This window comes from Chelonia mydas, chromosome 4, assembly GCF_015237465.2.
Source record: "Chelonia mydas isolate rCheMyd1 chromosome 4, rCheMyd1.pri.v2, whole genome shotgun sequence".
Lineage (NCBI taxonomy): Eukaryota > Metazoa > Chordata > Testudines > Cheloniidae > Chelonia > Chelonia mydas.
Window position 1 is genome coordinate 142,212,903 of NC_057852.1, and position 21,502 is coordinate 142,234,404.

Consider the following 21,502-nt stretch of genomic DNA (forward strand, 5'->3'; position numbering starts at 1 on the left):
TGTCAATTCATAACTAAGTAGTCGGACCTTTCTGAACTGTTCATTGTCCCCAGTAACAACTCTATCCATCTGGCTGTGTGCTTCTGTTGCTTTGGGACTGAGTAAGGGGTGAGAAAGCAGAGGTGGTCATCGGGGTTGACTTATTTCAAGTTGCACACCTTCTGAAAGGCAATGAGGTAGGCATCCATATTTCCTGCCCCCCTCCTTAAACTGGGGTAACAATTTTTGGTATCTAGGTTCCCTGTTGAATTGGCATCATGGGGACTTTCCACTCTTACCCCTTGTAGGTCCTCTGGCTACTCTACTTCTCTATCTCCAGTTCATACTTCTGCTGCTTCTCACCACCAGCTAGTTCCTTTGCTCTCAGATTCAACTCCCACCGCTTCAGATCTATCAGTGGGGAACCGGTTTGTGAGGACACCCTGCTGGAAAGGGAACCAGATTGTGAAGACATCCTGCTGTTACCTCTGTCACTCTTGGACCCTTTTGGAACCCCGACTGGGTCTGGAACTTATAGATTCATAAATACTAAGGTCAGAAGAGACCATTATGATCATCTAGTCCGACCTCCTGCACAACGCAGGCCACAGAATCTCACCCACCCACTCCTGCAAAAAACCTCTCTCCTATGTCTGAGCTATTGAAGTCCTCAAATCATGGTTTAAAGACTTCAAGGAGCAGAGAATCCTCCAGCAAGTGACCCGTGCCCCATGCTACAGAGGAAGGCGAAAAACCTCCAGGGCCTCTTCCAATCTGCCCTGGAGGAAAATTCCTCCCCGATCCCAAATATGGCAATCAGCTAAACCCTGAGCATATGGGCAAGATTCACCAGCCAGATACCCAGGAAAGAATTTTCTATAGTAACTCAGATCCCACCCCATCTAACATCCCATCACAGGCCATTGGGCCTATTTACCATGATTATTTAAAGATCAATTAATTACCCAAATCATGCTGCTTGGTCTGATCATCCTTCTCCAGCCGTGCAATCAGTTGTGCTGTACCTTGTTGAACTTCTCAATGCTTAATTCCCCTGCACACCTCTATGATATTCCTCTTAGGGAGGTGGTTGTATGACATTTTCTGGAGGTTTTCTTTGACTTAACCTTGTTTTACTGCTGCAAGTCACTTATTGCAAAATATTTCTGGTGCATTCAGTATCCCACCAGCTGGTACCAACTGTCAAGGATCCGCAGGATCTCTATGCCTAAGCTTTTAAACAGCCTCTTGGAGGAACTCCTTTGCATGCCAGCCCCTGAACGGGTCTCTCTCTCCCTTCAGGGTGGGCCATGCAGCCTCACCACCTCCTACACTGAATTTGGCTCCAGCTCTCCTGCTTCACACCATGAGCTCTGCCCAGCTAATCCACACTGAGTTGGACCCCAGTCACAAGACTTGCCCACAGCAAGGTGACAACCTCCCCTCATGTCCTGTTTCCCCTGGAGTGGACATAACACTTAACAGAGCAAAGTGCAGAAGGAAGCTGAGGTACATACAGAACTCCTAAAAATCTTAGAGAAAATTCCCACTTTGTCACACACAGCACAGGTAGCTTTTACCTTTATGTAACTTGTTCAGTGGGTCATGGGTCACTTGCTAGTTTGAACTGGAGTAAATTGTGGAGTCTCTGTAACCTTGAAGTCTTCAGATCAAGATTTGAGGACTTCAGTAACTCAGCCAGAGGTTATGGGCCTATTACAGGAGTTGAGTGAGTGAGGTTCTGTGGCCTGCGATGTTCAGGAGACCAGACTGGATGATCGTGATGGTCCCTTCTAGCCTTAAGGCCAATGAGTCATTGGGCTGGCTTGCTCTGTAGATTCGGATTAATTGTAAGAGCCCATGTTCTGGGTTGTTCTCCAAGTAGCTGATGAAGTGGAGCCAAAGGTGGCCAGAGTCTCCTGACTTGGCTCCTTCCTTCAGGGACTTCTGGTGGAGTCCAGGATGATCTTTTCTTCAGGGATACCATTTCCCACCAGGTTATAGGATCCTGGAAATGAGAGAGGGGAAAAAGGTGTCCCACCTTCATGTGCTATTCTATGTGATGCAGTGGGTGTTCTGTTCTAGCCAAGAGACTAAGAGAACTGGCTGAGATTGCTGGACTGCTAATGTTGATTTTTCAATAAGTATTGGCACACTGAATGTGGGTGGCTGGGGATTCCAGAAAACTGGAAAAAAGCTGATCTTGTGCCAATATCTAAAAAGGGTGTTCTGCATAATTACAGGCCTGTCCATGTGACATTGGTCCTAGGCAAAGTAATGGTATAGCATGTGATTAATAAAGAATTAAAGGAGGGTAATATAATTAATGCCAATGCCAGTCAACATGGGTTTATGCACAATAGATAAAGGTAATAGTGGTGTAATGCAAGTAGACTTCTGTAAGGCATTTGACTCGGTACCGCACAACATTTTGATTAAAAATCTGGAATGATATAAAATTAATATGTTAAACATTAATGGATTAAAAGCTGGCTAACTGATAGGTCTCAAAATGACAGGTTTCAGGGTAGCAGCCATGTTAGTCTGTATTCGCAAAAGAAAAGGAGTACTTGTGGCACCTTAGAGACTAACAAATTTATTTGAGCATAAGCTTGTATATAAATCTTCCCACTGTGTTTTCCACTGAATGCATCCAATGAAGTGAGCTGTAGCTCACGAAAGCTTATGCTCAAATAAATTTGTTAGTCTCTAAGGTGCCACAAGGTCTCAAAATGTAATTGTAAGTGGGGAATCATCCCTGAGTGGATGTGTTTCTAGTGGGGTCCCACAGGGATCTGTCTTGGCCCTGTGCTATTTAACATTTTTTTTTATTAGTGACCTGGAAGAAAAGATAACATCATCACTGAAAGTTTGCAGAGGACCCAAATATTGCAGGAGTGGGGAATAATGAAGAGGACAGGTCACTGATATAGAGCGATCTGGATCGCTTGGTAAGCTGGGTGAAAACAACCAATACGCATTTTAGTATGGCTAAATGTAAATGTGTACATCTAGGAACAAAGAATGGAGGCCATGCTTGCACGATGGGAAGCTCTATCCTGGGAAGCAGTGACCCTGGAAAAAGTTTTGGGAGTTGTGGTGGACAATCAGCTGTACTTGAGCTCCCAGTGCAACATTCTCACCAAAAGTGTTAATGTGATCCTTGGAAAGACATGGGGGAATCTTGAATGGGAGTAGAAAGATTTTTGCCTTTTTGTACTGAGCACAAACTGGAATCCTGTGTCCTGTTCTGGTGTCTACAATTCAAGAAAAATGTTGATAAATTGGAGAGGGTTCAGCAAAGAGCCATGAGAATGATTAAAGGATTAGAAAACCTGCCTTACAGTGATAGACTGAGCTTCTGGAATCTATTTAGCTTAACAAAGAGAATGTTAAGGGGTGACTTGATCGCAGCCTAGGAGTACCTACATGAGGAACAAATATTTGATAATGGACTTTTCAATCTAGGAGAGAAGGATCTAACATGATCCAATGGCTGAGGGCTGAAGCTAGACAAATTCAGATTGGAAATAAGTCATATTTAACAGTGAGGGTAATGAATTATTACATGTAGCAACTTACCGAGGATTGTGGGTGGATTCTCTATCACTGGCAACGTTTAAATCAAGACTGCATGTTTTCTAAAAGAGATTGGGAATTTTTGGGAAGTTTTTCGGCCTGTGTTATACGGGAGGTCACACTAGATAAATGCGATGGTCCCTTCTAATGCTGGAATATGAGTTCTTACTCAGTGCCTGTGACTATGGGGTATGTTTAGGGAGTACTGTCATTTTGCCCTAATTCTTGGGGTGTCAGGTTATGAAATTCTGTGGTTCTATAGATTCAAATCTAACTTAAAACATTTGGCTGATCAGGGCCTGGATCATGGCGCAAGTCCCAGCATGTTTGGTGGGTGGAGTTTTTGACACCTGTTCACTCAGCAGCTGTCTGGGCTCCTGCATGGTGAGCAGTCCCTGTGTTGCTGTGGAGAAGTCACATGTGACCATGCAGATTGCTCACAGGCAGGGAGGGCAGGTGTGTTTAGGTGATCGTTTGGAATTTAATACTCTTCACTTCGCTTGCAGCTGCTGGAATATTAAGCAAAGTGCTGATCTGAGACTCTCCTGTGTGGGGTGGATTTGAGTTCCTACTCTGGTTTGTTCAGCTTGATGAAGTGCATTAGCCCCATTGTTTGAGAAAATATCTTGTTTGGGGGCCCAGCATAATTTTCTTTTTTTAACTGGCTTTTTTCTTAATTTATTTGCCCCTGAGATGTGCTGGAAGTCTGTGTTTTGTAAAGCAATGACATCAGATATCAAGTTGGTGGCATTTCTTTGCTCTCTTTACTGCGAAAGGACCTAAAGTGATATGAAGATAGTTGGGGGAAGGGAAGGAGGTTTTGTCAAATGCCAGCTTAGGCTGGGTCACAGTCAAGTACCTTAACCATAAAACCATCCTTAATCTTCCTGCAACTCCTGACTCATTCACTGCAGTGAGCTCTGCAATGAGGGATTCGTTCCTTGAGCAGTGAGGCAGAGGACATGCAGTGCAGTTGAAAATGGCAGATTTTCTATGGCTTACACAGCCAAAGCTGAATGGAGTTTCATACTGATCCCAGGACAACGTTCCTGCGGCCAAACGTGGAGGTGATAGAGCTGTTTTGGGGGGCAGGGAGGGAGGTCAGAAAATGTTGGCACTGACCAATATAACCTGTTCCCTCAGCTTGTTCTCAGAAATGGCTGCACAGTTAATGTATGTCACAGATAAAACTGAAATGAGAGGGTATAATGTGAGGCAACCTTAATATTGGGGTCAGTAGCAATCCTCCTCCAATGTACTACTTAGGCCTGTTATCTCTTCGCTCCACCCAGTGTGACTTTTCCGGGGCTTTGTGCAGCCTGGCTCTAAATGTCCTGATGGTGACACCTCCACCACTTTTCTAATGGAAAAGTGAAAATCAGCTCTATCCCTGACCTTTGATGCAGTTAAATCCAAGACAGTGGGTGACTGGTGTAAATGTACCGGCTGCAGCTCCCTGGCAGCATCAGTCACCAGGACAAAGCAGGGGGAGCTACTGGCAAGGAAGAAAAGACATATTCAGCAGACATGAAATAAGTGTAAGCGAGGCAGAGAGACGTGCTATAGAGAGCAGAGTACTATGGGACAGGTGCTGCAGATGAGAAAGCTCTTGCAGCACCAACAGTGGCATGGTTGTGTGAAGGGATGGAGGAGGCTAGTTCTAGATGGGAGGGAAGGGAGAACAGAGAAACAAAAGACTTTTGAGCTCAGCTAGGGCACATGCCTGGCTGGTTTTAAAAGCTTAGGGGAATTTTGTACTTGATGCTGACTGAAGGCAGCAAGAGGAAACTCTGCAGCAGGTGTAACTGCACCTTAGGGGATGAGGCAAGAGAGACCCAGCCAGGGTTGCCTCTTCCCTGCCACCCAGCATCCCTTCAGAACCAGAACTGTGCAGGGGAAATCCCCCTTCTTGTACACTAGGATCCATGCAGTGCCACCCCGCCTCCATAACCAGGCAAATTTGGGGAGAAATTCCTGGGAGGAGCCAACTGGAAACTGAAATAGGAGGAGCTGACCAGCAGCTGCAGCAGGGAGCACCCCACCCTGATGCCCCAAGGGCCTCGCTCCTCGGAGGTACTTGAGAGTTGCAATACTAGGTGGCACCCTGCTGTCTAGTGGAATCCTCAGCCCTGTACAATGCTTGGAGAGAGTGAGGTACCTAACAAGCCAGAAAGCTGTGCAGGGAGACATCTAAGCTAGCTAGGAGAGCAGCTGGGAGAGGAGAGGGGCGTGGGTACCGAAATGGCTGACCTGATGCACCTGGCTGACATTCTCGCCTCATTCAGCCTGGGATCCTCCACCTTGAACCCTATTCTAAAGTCAGGCTCCTAAGCCAGGCCAGCCCTGTAGGTAGTCCCTAGCCTAATAGTTAAGACTGCCTCTCTCACATGCTCACGCTTGATACCTCTCTCCCGCTTTTCTTGGGCCCCTGCTGGCTTTTGTGCGAGTGCCAGCTGCCCTCCCCTCAGTGGTCTGCATCTGCCCTCCTTCTGTGGGATCTGACCAGTATCGGGTCTGAGGCATGCTCCGAGCATGCCCACAGGATCAGGGCCTGCTGGCAAGGGATCCAAACCTCTCAGCAGCACGTAGGCAGTTTTGTGCATATTGACCAACAGAGCTCGTGGGTCTCGTGGCGCTGTCAGAGCACATGCACGCTAGCGATGCGGGAGGGGAGGCAGGAGGATGGCTAGGGACTGAGAGGCAGCAGCGGCTTGCTGGTGTGCTGGGCTCGGACAGGAGCTGCAGTAGCGAAGGGGAGATGAGATCTTTCTCCGGGCCCCCCTCTTGTCAGAGGGGCGTTGAGGCCAAGGGCTACGCTGGCAAAGCGAGGATGGTGGAAAGGCTGTTCAGGGCTCCCCTGGTGTTCTATTGGAGAGCTCTCATCGCCCCTTGCTGGCTCCCCTTGGAAGCTGCAGCAGGTAACAGCTAGATGTAGTGAGTCAGCTGCTGCCTCTTGCAGCCTGCCCTCCTCCCACTTGCACCCTCCTGCTGCACAGGGAGCTGTGGTGATCTCCCACTGTCTTAAGCATTTTCCCTTCATTTGTATCTACACTCCAGGTTTTCCTTAACATTTCTCAGTTACCACCTGTTCAGCTTCCTGGCGGAAGCAGCATGGGACGTCATAGGGCAGGGCAGGCCAGGCTCCTGCAGCCCCAGACCTTCTCCACTGTACTAGTCCTGCTTGGATCAGTGCTCAAGAGCACGGTGCTAAATGCCAGCGCTCTTAGGAGACCTGCTTGCATTTGTGCACACTGTCAGTCCCACTGGGGCTGACACCACTGCTGGACAGGGAGGCTAGGGGTGAAATGCCATTGCAGATCAGGCTGGTGAGAGCTGTGTATCAGCCTCACTGGGTCTCTGGGCAGTGGCAGGCTGAGAAGTGCAATCTCGTGGTGGGGCATGCCGCTGATCTGCGCACATGCGTGTTCTCAGGCTGTGAGGGCAGGGGAGTGCAGCTAAAATTGTGCACTCCCTTTCCGTCTGGATTGAAGCAGCAGGTAGCTTTTGGATCCAAAGGTGAGCACAGTCTTGGTGACCCCACTAGCCTGGCTCACACAGGTCAGCATGTGTGGTGCTGGGTTAGGCCTTGCGTGCTCCATGCCCAGGACAGACAGTGTGCTTGCTTTCTGATTGCAGAGGTGCAGCAGATGGTTCATCGCTTCTTCCAGGAGGCCATTTCCAACTACAGCATCTTTCTGGTGGCCCCACAGACCAGGACTCTGTACGTGGGAGCCAAGAACGCCATCTTCGCCCTGCCTTTGGAGTCAGTCAACCAGCCTGCCAAAATGGTGAGCACAAGACCCAAATCCTATGGGGCCGTCTGTAGCAGGGTGGGTGCATGTGGGGTGTGATCACACATGAGGGTTATTTGGGCTGGGGCAGGGGGCTGCTTTTGAATGAGGGAGGTGTGTGTCTGAGCCGGGATGGAGTCTACCTGGGTCGATTTCAGGAGATGCAACCAGGGAGTCATAGGTACCGGGGAATGTGGATGGGAGGTGGACCTGCATTGTGTACATCATGGAGATTACTGAGTTCTGTGGCATGGTCCATGTGCATTGCTGTGAGGATGGGTAGGGGGTGCGGGTGCGCAGGGATGATACACTCAGGGTAGAGGTGCATGCTGGGGCTGTTGCTGTTGGGGGGGTATGATGTGAGTTTGGAGGAGGAGCTCTTGGGTGCTAGTTACCCCCTCCCCCACTGACTGAGAAGAACTAAAGCAAATGAAATGCATAGTCCAACAGTGCCTAAAACCAAACAACCGCACAACATAACTCTGGACCCATCTGCCAGCAGCACAAACAGCTCTTACAGGACTGCACCACTGCAGGGAGGGAGGCCAAACAAGCCGCCTGCTCCTCCACAGTCCATGAGGCAGAATCGTGGTCAGCAGGGCTGTTTCACTTAGTGAACTGGCTCATCAACCAATCTGGACACTAGACCCAAGCACCGATTGCTGTGACGAGCTCTCTGCACACTTTGCTAATAGATCAACTGAAGATGAATGGAACTGACCCCAGCCAGATCCTATTATCCACTCCATAACCCCGACTGAGAGTGGCCCCATCAGACATGCTGAAGCTCAAGAAGTTCTAAGGATATTAGAGCCTAATGGAGGATATAAATAGCATAGCTGCCCACCATTACCACACAGATCTTTGTAAGGAAGCACATTTATTCTTAAGGTGAAAGCATTACAGAAAAAATATATTAAATAAAAAAAGAACCTAAGCACATGCTAATAAACTTACAGAGCTCACTCCCCACCCTGTTCCAGCACGGGCTCTGGTAGGAGTCAGTCCTTCAAACCCCACAAAAGGGTGTTTTGGTGGTTAACAGTTTTAGCTCAGAACAGATACCCCCATGAATCGGTTAGTCTTTCCTTTATACAGCTTGGGCCTTTGATTTTTCAGATTCTAGGAGCAGGTAATAGTAGACAGTGGTTCCCTCCTCGGGATGTAGCTTCAAAAGACTGGATTTTTGCATACCCAGAGGAGGGAATTTGCGTTCATATTCCCCTAGATATTCCCCAGACAAACCATTTGACACTGTCTGTCCAAAAGTCCATTCATGTCAGACCCATTGTTCAATACAGTCCTTTGAAGTTCATAACACTTTCCAGGGCTAACATCCTGTGTCCCCTCCTAGAGAGGTCACATACAATCCTGGCCCACAATAACACACAGCCTATGCATTTAATATAATGGACACCAAAAGATACTTAATATGATTTTTCCAGGATATTGCAGGAAATTGCTGTATTTGTCACAGCCAGCACTAAAACATCTTTGGAATTTCTAAATATTATAGATAACTTTCTAACTCAAAATGTGTTGCATCCAGTATGGGGAATTCTATGTTAGCCCTCATCTTGACCGATAAAGAGGAACTGATCACAGAACTAAAAATTAATGGTAGCTTCGGTACAAGTGATCATGACTCGATCACACTTATAATGTGCAAACAGAATAAAATCTGCCACTGCCTCCTTTCTCTGGTGACGTCTGGCCCACCTTTTGTCCCCCACCTCATGTGCCCTTCTGCAGTGTTGCCAACTCTTTTTTATGATTTTATTATGAGTCTCATAACACTTGGTGGCTTTCATAATGACCCAGCTCCTGGAGACAAGTGAGTATGTGAAAGACTCGGCTGGCATTTTCAGAAGCCCTCAGGGTTTGGAGAAAAGTTTGCAAATGTGACATGCTTGAACAGCTCAGAAACCAGAGAGAGCAAGAGCTCAAACGTGGCTTAAAAATCATGAGATTATTTTATAAAAAAATCTCATGACTTCTTGAGGCGTGGGTCATGATTTTTGAACTCCTGGGTGTGGCAGTACTGGAGATGTCACAATTTTGCCCTCTCTCCATCCAGCTCTCTGAGACCTGCAAGACCCAGCACTGCTGTCTGCTGGCAGATTCTCTCTCTCCCCTCCCACCCCTCCATTATCCACACCAGGATCTTTTGGGGGCTATATCAAGTATCTTCTGTCCTGCCACTATCAGTCCCCACCTTCCCCCTCCCCCTCCATCAGGTCTTTCTCTCCCCTATACCCTGCTGGTAGCTCCTCCTTGACCACGTCCCTCTGACTTTGATGCCTGGATCTCCCTCTTCTTCAGGGCCATCAGCCTCCTCTTAAGGTCCCTGTGCAATATCCAATTTCCTGCAATATCTGTGAAGTATCTCATTGAATTAGTTTTTTTCTTTGGAGTCCAATTCATTAAATATAAAGGTTGTGTGGTGTTGTGGTCCAGGATTCTACCTGACATCTCTAGGGGGGATATGAGATGTGAGCCCTGGAAAGTGTTATGAACTTCAAAGGACTGCATTTAAACAATGGGCCAGACAAGAATGGACTTTTGGACAGACAGGGTCAAGTGGCTTGTGTGGGGAATATCTAAGGGGCAGTGAATGCAAATTTCCACCTCGGATTATGTAAAAACCCTCCCTTTTGAAGCTATGCGCTAATAACCTGCTCCTGGAATCTGAAGATCAAAGGCGCAAGCTATATAAAGGAAAGACTAACTGATGCTTGGGGTGCTTATGCTGAGCTAAAGCTGTTATGCACTTGTAACCCCAGGAAAATTCCTTTGTGGCATTTGAAGGCCTGACTCCTCCTAAAGTCCTCACTGGAGTTGGGGGTGATCTCTGATAAGCTTATCAGTGTGTGTAGGATCTTTTACTGTTCTAATGTTTTCTCTGTAATCCTTTCACTTTAAGACTAAATGTACTTCCTTAGAAAGAGCTGTGTGGTAACATAAACTATGAGCAATTATGCTGTTTGGAGCCTCTGAAGAGGAAGCAAAGTGAGGATACTGGCTTGTTGAGGCAGGCTGGCTTGCTAGGAATATGCGGTGCTGTTATAGCCCTGTTGGTCTCAGGATTTTAGAGAGACAAGGTGGGTGAGGCAATATTTTTTTATTGGACCAACTTCTGTGGGTGAGAGCTCTGCTTCAGGTCTGGGAAACTCCGGGAGTAACATGGGACCATGCAGCCTGAAAAGACCCTGGTCAGGAGATGGGGAGAAATGCGAGTCTCTGCCCAAGAGAGGTGACAGCTGAGGAGCTGTGAGCCTACAGTGGGTTTGCTCAAGGGAGCACAGAGGAGACAGCCCCATCTCACCTACTAGCCTCCCATCTCCTCTTTCCTGTCTCCTCTCACCCCTCAAGGCTGGATCAAGTCAGTCGCTTTCCCAGCCAAGAACCTCACCATTTCTGCATTGCCACTCTGGCCACTGTCTTGTTTCCATTAGCATCGCTCATTCCAGTCCATTGATGTCCATGGCCTCTCTGCAGGTCTAGCTCCCTCCTCCACTGAGTGTTGCAGAATCCCTCTACCCAGGGGGATACAAATGGTTGGTTTGTTTTTTTACTTTTCTAAAAACACTTTTAAAATTTAATTTGAAATAGTTGCAACCTATACTAGGGCCTAGACTTACTCTAATTGATATCATTTAAATAAAATAATACTCACGCAGTATGTTTGCTGCCAAAGTTTTAAAGAAAGTTAGAGCCCTGAACTGGTGGAAGTCAGTAGCGTAGCCGGGGGGGGAGCGGCCGCTCCCCCACTTAGCACAAGTGGCGCATTCTTAATATTTTGGCGCCTTTTTTCATTTTTGCTCACCCGGTGGCGCTCTGGGTCTTCAGCGTTGGGTCCGGCACTTCAGCGGTGGGGGCCTTCAAGCGCTCCGGGTTCAGTGGTGAGGGCCTTCACTCGCTCTGGGTCCTCGGCGGCATTTCGGCAGCGAGGGCCTTCGGTGCCGCCAAGGACCCGGAGCGCCGCCCGGTGAGTACAAGTGGGTGGCACGTTTTTCGTATGTCCACTCCCCCTGTTCGTTCCACCCGGCTACGCCACTGGTGGAAGTCACTGGCTGAGCACTTGGGTCCAGAGTTTGCGGAAGTGCTAATCGAGCAGGTTCAGAAAGAATATGTATTCACTTCAGTTTATTCAACTAGTTTATTCAAGGTTGAGAAGCTGATTGGGAGTTGAAAAAGCTGGATCATTTATTTTCTTCTTTGAGTGACTGCACATGTCTGTTCGACTTAAGCGTATGTGTACTCAAGCCAGAGAGCTTTCTGTAGCAGTATCTGTCAGGGTGGAGCATATGCCCTGTGCTTCCTCATGCCTTCAGCCAAGGATATAGAAGGCAGAGCCACCCTGAACCTCCCTCAATTCCTTCTCACTGCTTTTGGCTACAAGTTGGAGCTGCTTGTAAGGATTTTAACATTTTGTTGTTGTTGCAAATAATAGATAGTAGTTAGTGTGAATAGTTAGCATAGATAGTTTGAGTAGCAGCTGTGTTAGTCTGTATTCGCAAAAAGAACAGGAGGACTTGTGGCACCTTAGAGACTAACAAATTTATTTGAGCATAAGCTTTTGTGAGCTACAGCTCACTTCATCGGATGCATTCAGTGGAAAATACAGTGGGGAGATTTATATACACAGAGAACATGAAACAATGGGTGTTTTACACACTGTAAGGAGAGTGATCACTTAAGATGAGCTAATACCAGCGGGGTGGGGAGAGGAGGAAACCTTTTGTAGTGATAATCAAGGTGGGCCATTTCCAGCAGTTGACAAGAACATCTGAGGAACAGTGTGTGTGTGGGGGGGGGAGGGGAATAAACATAGGGAAATAGTTTTACTTTGTGTAATGACCCATCCACTGCCAGTCTCTATTCAAGCCTAAGTTAATTGTATCCAATTTGCAAATTAATTCCAATTCAGCTGTCTCTTGTTGGATGCTGTTTTTGAAGTCTTTTTATTGTAATATTGCGACTTTTAGGTCTATAATCGAGTGACCAGAGAGATTGAAGTGTTCTCCGACTGGTTTAAGAATATTATAATTCTTGACATCTGATTTGTGTCCATTTATTCTTTTACGTAGAGACTGTCCAGTTTGACCAATGTACTTGGCAGAGGGGCATTGCTGGCACATGATGGCATATATCACATTGGTAGATGTGCAGGTGAATGAGCCTCTGATAGTGTGGCTGATGTGATTAGGCCCTGTGATGGTGTCCCCTGAATAGATATGTGGACACAGTTAGCAACGGACTTTGTTGCAAGGATAGGTTCCTGGGTTAGTGGTTCTGTTGTGTGGTATGTGGGTTCTGGTGAGTATTTGCTTCAGGTTGGGGGGCTGTCTGTAAGCAAGGACTGGCCTGTCTCCCAAGATCTGTGAGAGTGATGGATCATCCTTCAGGATAGGTTGTAGATCCTTGATGATGCGTTGGAGAGGTTTTAGTTGGGGGCTGAAGGTGATGGCTAGTGGCGTTCTGTTATTTTCTTTATTGGGCCTGTCCTGTAGTAGGTGACTTCTGGGTACTCTTCTGGCTCTGTCAATCTGTTTCTTCGCTTCAGCAGGTGGGTATTGTAGTTGTAAGAATGCTTGATAGAGATCTTGTAGGTATCTGTCTCTGTCTGAGGGGTTGGAGCAAATGCGGTTGTATCGTAGAGCTTGGCTGTAGACGATGGATCGTGTAGTGTGGTCTGGGTGAAAGCTGGAGGCATGTAAGTAGGAATAGCGGTCAGTAGGTTTCCGGTATAGGGTGGTGTTTATGTGACCATCGCTTATTAGCGCCGTAGTGTCCAGGAAGTGGATCTCTTGTGTGGACTGGTCCAGGCTGAGGTTGATGGTGGGATGGAAATTGTTGAAATCATGGTGGAATTCCTCAAGGGCTGCTTTTCCATGGGTCCAGATGATGATGTCATTAATATAGCGCAAGTAGAGTAGGGGCATTAGGGGACGAGAGCGGAGGAAGCGTTCTTCTAAGTCAGCCATAAAAATGTTGGCATACTGCGGGTACCCATAGCAGTGCTGCTGGTTTGAAGGTATACATTGTCCCCAAATGTGAAATAGTTATGGGTGAGGACAAAGTCACAAAGTTCAGCCACCAGGTTTGCCGTGACATTATCGGGGATAATGTTCCTGATGTCTTGTAGTCCATCTTTGTGTGGAATGTTGGTGTAGAGCGCTTCTACAACCATAGTAGTTAGGATGGTGTTTTCAGGAAGATCACCGATGGATTGTAGTTTCCTCAGGAAGTCAGTGGTGTCTCGAAGATAGGTGGGAGCGCTGGTAGTGTAGGGCCTGAGGAGGGAGTCTACGTAGCCAGACAGTCCTGCTGTCAGGGTGCCAATGCCTGAGATGATGGGGCGCCCAGGATTTCCAGGTTTATGGATCTTCCCTTGCAAACACACCATCCTCCCTGTCACGTGATTATCACCTTAGACACCTTCCTCTCCCCTCACACCCAGACTGTTTTTCCTAAATAACACCTCTAAGATCCAGCTTTTTTCTCTGTTCACACTGGGAAAACCCTCCTGGCCCCTCTCCACTCTTATGACTGCAATTCCCTCCTCTCCAGCCTCCTGGACACTCACCCCACACCTCATGCACTCTGCTCATCTTACTGGCCAGGCACTTGGAAAAACCTACCCCTTCCACGAGTCCCTCTGCTGGCTGCCCATGTTCTACTGCATCAAATCAACTTCCTTGTCCTCCCTTTGGCTCTCTTCCCAGCCCCCCGCTTCTCTGCTTTCTCATCTCAGTTGTCCCTCTCAAACTCCAACTTGTCTGCCTGTCGGGCAGCTTCTCACACTGTGCTTTCTCCCCACCACCCTACCTTTGTACCCCCCTCAAGATCTACTCCTGCACTCTGAGTGCCTTTCCCAGACCTATCATAGAATCATAGAATATCAGGGTTGGAAGGGACCCCAGAAGGTCATCTAGTCCAACCCCCTGCTCGAAGCAGGACCAAGTCCCAGTTAAATCATCCCAGCCAGGGCTGTGTCAAGCCTGACCTTAAAAACCTCTAAGGAAGGAGATTCTACCACCTCCTTAACACCTAAGCAAGAGCTCTATGTAGCTCGAAAGCTTGTCTCTCTCACGAGCAGAAGTTGGTCCAATAAAAGGTATTGCCTCACCCACCTTGTGTCTCCAGTACCAACATGGCTCCAGCAACACTGCATACAGCAGCTGTAAGTAGTCAAGCAGTTAACTATGGATGGGCTGAGTCTGAGCTGGGGTAAAGGGTTCTTATTTAAAATATATGCTCTGGTTCAAATGGGAATGATTGTGTTGATGTTCTCTGGCTTGTGTTATATAGGAGACCAGACTAAAGGATCACAGTGGTCTGTTCTGGGCTTAGAATCTGTGACAGTGAAGGAATCCATGTTGGCTTTGGCTGCTCTTTCCTCCTGTCTGTGTTTGTCAGCTGCTTGAGCAAGGAGTGTCTCCCCAGTGCCGGTGCTGTACCCAGTAGGGTGCGCTCCAGTCCTGTGTGCAGCATAGGCAGTTCTGAGGGTGGGTGGCCTGCAATGCACGGATGATAATTGACATTGAAGTTTCTTGCTTTTTTTCAGATCTCCTGGGAAGTGCCTAAGAATCATCGAGATTCCTGCACAAGGAAGGGAAAAAAAGAGGCAGGTACCGGGGTAGGGCAGGGCTGTGGGGCAGCCCCTAGTACAGGCGAGTCTCATCTTACGCTGGGATTACGTTCTGCAGTCCAGTTCCAGCTTCTGGCAGTCAGAGATTTAGGGACACCCAGAGCACGGGGCTGTGTCCCTGACCATCTTGGCTATAGCTATTGATGGACCCATCCTCCATGAATTTACCTAATTGTTTTTTAGAACCCAGTTATACTTTTGGCCTTCACAACATCCTGTGGCAACAAGTTCTGCGTGTGAAGAAGTAATTCCTTATTTTAGTTTAAAACTTACTGCCTATTACTTTCATTGGGTGACCCCTGCTGCTTGTCTTGTGTGAAGAGAGAAATAACACTTCCCTATTTACTTTCTCTGTGCCATTCATAATTGCATAGACCTCTATTGTATCTCTTCTTTTTCTCTTTTCTAAGATAAGCAGTTCCAATCTATTTACTCTCTCCTTATATGGAAGATGTTCTGTTCCCCTAATTATTGTCATTGCCCTTCTCTTTACCTTTTCCAATTCAAATACATCTTTTTTAGATGGACTGACCAGAACTGCACGCAGTATTCAAGATGTGGGCGTAACATAGATTTACATAGTGGCATTATGATGTTTTCTGTCTTATTATCTATCCCTTTCCTAATGGTTCCTAACATTCTGTTCGCTTTTTTCACTGCCGCTGCACATTGAGCGGATGTTTTCAGAGAACTATCCACAATGACTCCAAGATCTTTCTTGAGTGGTAACAACTAAATTAGACCCCATTGTCTTATATATGTAGTTAGGATTAGGTTTTCCAATGTGAACTACTTTGCACTCCTCAATGTTGAATTTCATCGCCACTTTGTTGCCCAGTCACTCAATTTTCTGAGAGCTCTTTGTAACATTCTGCTAGCGTGTTTGATATTTTTGATACATCTAGGAACAAAGAATGTAGGCCATACTTACAGGATGGGTGACTCTGTCCTGGGAGGCATTGACTCTGAAAAAGATTTGGGGGTCATGGTGGATAAGCAGCTGAACATGAGCTCCCACTGTGACCAGAAGAGCTAATATCCTTGGATGTACATATAAACACAGCAAACTCGGATAGGAGCAGAGAGATTTTTACCTCTGTTTTGCACTGATGCAACTACTGCTGCAATATAGTGTCCAGTTCTGTTGTCTACCATTCAATTTATCAACAGCCTTCTTGGAGAGAGCTCAGAGAAGAGCCACAAGAATGATTAAAGCAGGGATTCCCAAACTTTTTGCCGGCGCAACCCCATTTTAATGATTTCTTCCCGGGACCCCAGACAGCATGGAGGATGCCATTTTGTAGAGCAAAATGTCATCCTCCATACAGCGTCACCTCGCACACATGTTCTGCACAGTAGAGATTGCCATGACCCTATTTGCTGATGGTGTGACCCCATTTGGGGTTGTGACCCAGAGTTTGGGAACTGCTGGATTTAAGGATTAGAAAACATGCATTATTGTGAGAGGCTGAAGGAACTCAATATATTATCTTAAAGAGAAGGTTAAGGGGTGACTTGATCAAAGTTTTTAAGTACCTACATGGGTAACAAATATTTAATAATGGGCTCTTCAATTTAGCAGAGAAAGTTATAACATAATCCAATGGATGGAAGCTGAAGCTAGACAAATTCAGACTGGAAATAAGGTGTAAAATTTGGACTAAGGGTAATTAGCCATTGGAATAATTACCAAGGGTCATGCTGGATTCTCCATCACTGACAATTTGTAAACCAAGACAGGATGTTTTTCTAAAAGTTCTGCTCTAGGCATTATATGGGGGCAGGTCTCTGGCCTGGGTTATACAGGAGGCCAGACTAGATGATCCTAATGATCCTTTGTGGCTTTGGAATCTGTGAATTTGTGGTAGGGAAATGGGAATTTTCACTTGTCCCTGATGCTCCCCAGAGTCCTGGACAAAGGGACCCCCAGGCTATCATAGCTACAGAGTTCTCTTCCTCTTGAGCTGCTCTGGCCACGTCCCTTCTCTCTGTATACACCCCTTCACAGGCTTTGTCCACCCTGTCAGGTTTCTGCATAATGCAGCCTGAGTCTCTCCTCTCCCTCCCACCTGTCTACTTCAGCCTGCTTCATGCCCTCTGTGCTTCCCCAGTTGCCTGCCCCTTTCTCTTGATGCCAGATAATCTCCTCTCCTCTTCATTAAAACCACATGGAGCTTATCAGCAAATTCCTCGCTGCCTCATCTGAACTGTGCTGATCTGGGTCCTGGGCTCCATGGGGCAAGGGCTGTGTGGTGTTGGAAAAAGCAGGATGATAAACTCCTTTTCAGTCAATTAGGGACTAAAGAGGGTGTTAAATAGAAGGTCCAGATAAGTTGCATGAACTGACTGGCACGCCAAGGCACCAAGATCGCCTCCTACATGCCTCGGTACCTTCACCTCCATGACACCAGGGCTCTGAGGTTAGAGAAGCTCTTTTACAAACCTCACCGGTACAGTGCTCACCATCTTGGCAATGTCAGGCCCTGGTAGCGAGTCAGTCTTCTGGACACCATAATCCTCCAGATTTCTGTCCTTGGAGGATCTGTTTGTACTGAGGAACAGGAGTCTCCCCTGCTGTGGTTCTTTAACAGGGTCTCTTCCCCAGGACCACTCAGACAGATTGAATCCCAGTTGGACCTCCAGCCTTGGTTCTGGCAACTATGTCTGAGGCTTCCCCTTCAGCCCCCGGGGTGATTTTTCTTCAGACTCGTAGGTCTTGGTACAGGGATCTTTTTTGGTCCCTGACCACCACACCCACTTGTCACGGACTCACAGGTCTTGCCCACTCTTGGCTCCATACGGTCCCTGGGGAGAACCCCCTTCAGTGTAACAGCCCTTCTTGGTGGTCCACTCTCTCTTGGGGGTTAAGCCCCTCTGCCTCCTGGAACCACACCTCTCTGACCCTTAGCATGCCTGTCTCTCCCCATGGACCCCCTTAGGGAGACTACTTGCTCTGGACCCTGGGGGCCTCCACTCCCAGAGGGACTAATGCAACCCTGTTCTCTAGGCCGGAGTGACTCTCAGCCAGTGTAAAACAGGAGGGTTTATTAAGTGTCTGAACACAGCATAAGAAACTTTCAGGGCCCTCAGGCCTGGCCTCCCTCAGCACAGTACATCTAAGTCTCCCCTGGATGCAGGTGGGCTCTGCCTGCTTGCGCGCGCTCGCTCCCCCCCCGCCAGTCCGGAGACCCTGCACTTTCCAGCTAGGCATCCCGGCCCCAACAGCTCCTCCCCTGTCCTTTGTCTTCTGTCCCAGGTAAACAGGTTGCTGGGGCCCTCTCTCTTCCATCCTTTGTTCCCCACTGGCTGGAACTGATTGGTCATGTCACCGGGGTCCTCTCTCCTCAACCCTTTGTTCTCCCCCGGCCAGAACCAGCTGACGGCCAGGCTGGGGTGGGCCTCTTCGTCACCAGTTGTTAGGGTTCCCCATCTCCAGGCTGTTTTCTGCGGGTCCCGGCCACTAGGCAAGGTCACAGCTGGTTCTCTGCAACAACAAACCCTCTCCCATCACCTTGCTAAACATGTAGCACACAGGGAAACTGAGGTGCGCACCCACTATTCATGTAAAACACTACAAAAATCCCCAGCTTCGTCACACCACTATTCTCTTTTGGACCTCACCAGGTATCCTCAAGCCAGGGGTTGTGACTGTCTGTGGTCCTCTACCCACCCACTCAGTGGGGTTGCTGCAATCCCTGGTCACCTCAGTGAACAATTTGATAGGGTTTCAACCAGAAAGAGACCCAGTGCCCACTGGTACTGCATCATTCATAGGCACTGACTAACCTTCAGTACCACAGGATCGCCCTCCCTTACCTTATGTCTCCTCAGGAGACATCCAGGAGCAGGAGGTCCCCCAGATGGAGGGAAACTCGTTCCCCCTTCATTCCTGGGCGAGACAGTAATGCTTCCACCACCACCTTATGCCAGTGACTTTCAGGCCTTCCACCTCATAGATATTAAGGTCAGAAGGGACTATTATGATCATCTAGTCTGACCTCCTGCACAATGCAGGCCACCAAACCTCACGCACCCACTCCTGCAATAAACCTCTCACCTATGTCTGAGCTATTGAAGTCCTCAAGTCATGGTTTAAAGACTTCAAGGTGCACAGAATCCTCCAGCAAGTGACCCATGCCCCATGCTACAGAGGAAGGCGAAAAACCCCCAGGGCCTCTTCCAATCTGCCCTGGAGGAAAATTCCTTCCCGACCCCCAATATGGCAATCAGCTGAACCCTGAGCATGTGGGCAAGATTCACCAGCCAGACACCCAGGAAAGAATTCTCTGTAGTAACTCAGATCCCACCCCATCTAACATCCCATCACAGGCCATTGGGCCTATTTACCATGAATAGTTAACATGATTTTGGCAATTAATTGATTGTTATCCCATCATACCATCTCGTCCATAAACTTATCGAGTTTAATCTTGAAGCCAGATAGGTCTTTTGCCCCCACTGCTTCTCTTGGAAGGCTGTTCCAGAACTTCACTCCTCTGATGGTTAGAAACCTTCGTTTAATTTCAAGTCTAAACTTCCTGATGGCCAGTTTATATCCATTTGTTCTTGTGTCCACACTGGTACTGAGCTTAAATAATTCCTCTCCCTCTCTGGTATTAATCCCTCTGATATATTTATAGAGAGCAATCATATCTCCCCTCAGCCTTCTTTTGGTTAGGCTAAGCAAGCCAAGCTCCTTGAGTCTCCTTTCATAAGACAGGTTTTCCTTGGATCATCCTGGTAGCCCTTCTCTGTACCTGTTCCAGTTTGAATTCATCCTTCTTAAACATGGGATACCAGAACTGCACACAGTATTCCAGGTGAGGTCTCACCAGTGCCTTGTATAACAGTGCCAACACCTCCTTATCTCTACTGGAAATACCTCGCCTGATGCATCCCAAGACCTCATTAGCTTTTTTCACAGCCATATCACATTGGCGGATGATAGTCATTCTGTGGTCAACCAATACTCCAAGGTCCTTCTCCTCCTCCATTACTCTCCAGCTTATAACTAAAATTCTTGTTATTAATCTCTAAATGCATGACCTTACACTTCTCACTATTAAATTTCATCCTATTGCTGTTACTCCAGTTTACAAGGTCATCCAGATCCTCCTGTATGATATCCCGGTCCTTCTCTAAATTGGCAATACCTCCCAGGTTTGTATCACCCGCAAACTTTATTAGCACACTCCCACTTTTTGTGCCGAGGTCAATAATAAAAAGATTGGTCCCAAAACCGATCCCTGAGGAACTCCACTGGTAACTTCCCTTCAGCCTGACCGTTCACCTTTCAGTAGGACCCGCTGTAGTCTCCCCTTTAACCAATTCCTTATCCACCTTTTAATTTTCATATTGATCCCCATCTTTTCCAATTTAACTAATAATTCCCCATGTGGCACCGTATCAAACGCCTTACTGAAATCTAGGTAAATTAGATCCACTGCGTTTCCTTTGTCTAAAAAAATCTGTTACTTTCTCAAAGAAGGAGATCAGGTTGGTTTAGCACAATCTACCTTTTGTAAAACCATGTTGTATTTTGTCCCGTTTACCATTGACCTCAATGTCTTTAGCTACTTTCTCCTTCAAAATATTTTCCAAGACCTTGCATACTACAGATGTCGAACTAACAGGCCTGTAGTTACCCAGATTCTATTTTTAAGAAAGGGAAAAAGTGAACTATGTTAGCAATTCTCCAGTCATACGGTACAACCCCTGAGTTTACAGATTCATTAAAAATTCTTACTAATGGGCTTGCAATTTCATGTGCCAATTCCTTTAATATTCTTAGATGAAGATTATCTGGGCCCCCCAATTTAGTCCCATTAAGCTGTTTGAGTTTCACTTCTACCTCAGATATGGTAATATCTACCTCCATATCCTCATTCCCATTTGTCATGCTACCATTATCCCTAAGATCCTCATTAAAGACTGATGCAAAGTATTTGTTTAGATATTGGGCCATGCCTAGATTATCCTTAACCTGCACTCCATCCTCAGTGTTTCGCGGTCCCACTTCTTTCTTTGTTTTCTTCTTATTTATATAGCTATAGAACCGTTTACTATTGGTTTTAATTCCCTTTGCAAGGTCCAACTCTACTTGACTTTTAGCCTTTCTCACTTTATCCCTACATGTTCTGACCTCAGTAAGGTAGCTTTCCTTGCTGATCCCTCCCATCTTCCACTCCCTGTATGCTTTCTGCTTTTTCTTAATCACCTCTCTGAGATGCTTGCTCATCCAGCTTGGTCTACAACTCCTGCCTATGAATTTTTTCCCTTTTCTTGGGATGCAGGCTTCCAATAGCTTCTGCAGCTTTTACTTAAAGTAATCCCAGGCCGCCTCCTCCTTTAGATCCATAAATTCTTCAGTCCAATCCACTTCCCTAACTAATTTCCTTAGTTTTTGAAAGTTAGCCCTTTTGAAATTAAAAACCCTAGTCGCAGATTTATTTTTGTTTATCCTTCCATTCAGTTTGAACTGAATTAGCTCATGATCACT

At 47.0% G+C, this 21,502-nt stretch overlaps 1 protein-coding gene across 2 annotated transcripts in view; it reads left to right on the forward strand.

Moving 5' to 3' along the window:
• The window catches only part of SEMA4F (ssemaphorin 4F), a 134,453-nt gene that overhangs the window by 44,893 nt on the left and 68,058 nt on the right, over window positions 1-21,502 (forward strand). Inside the window, exons 2-4 of one of the 2 annotated variants that reach the window (XM_043545100.1) lie at window positions 54-176; window positions 7,195-7,346; window positions 14,920-14,983. In XM_043545100.1, the coding sequence (XP_043401035.1) occupies window positions 7,206-7,346; window positions 14,920-14,983 (205 nt within the window). In that variant the 5' untranslated portion in view covers window positions 54-176; window positions 7,195-7,205. The remainder of the gene's footprint in view (window positions 1-53; window positions 177-7,194; window positions 7,347-14,919; window positions 14,984-21,502) is intronic. The other variant, XM_037898566.2, reaches the window with a different exon arrangement.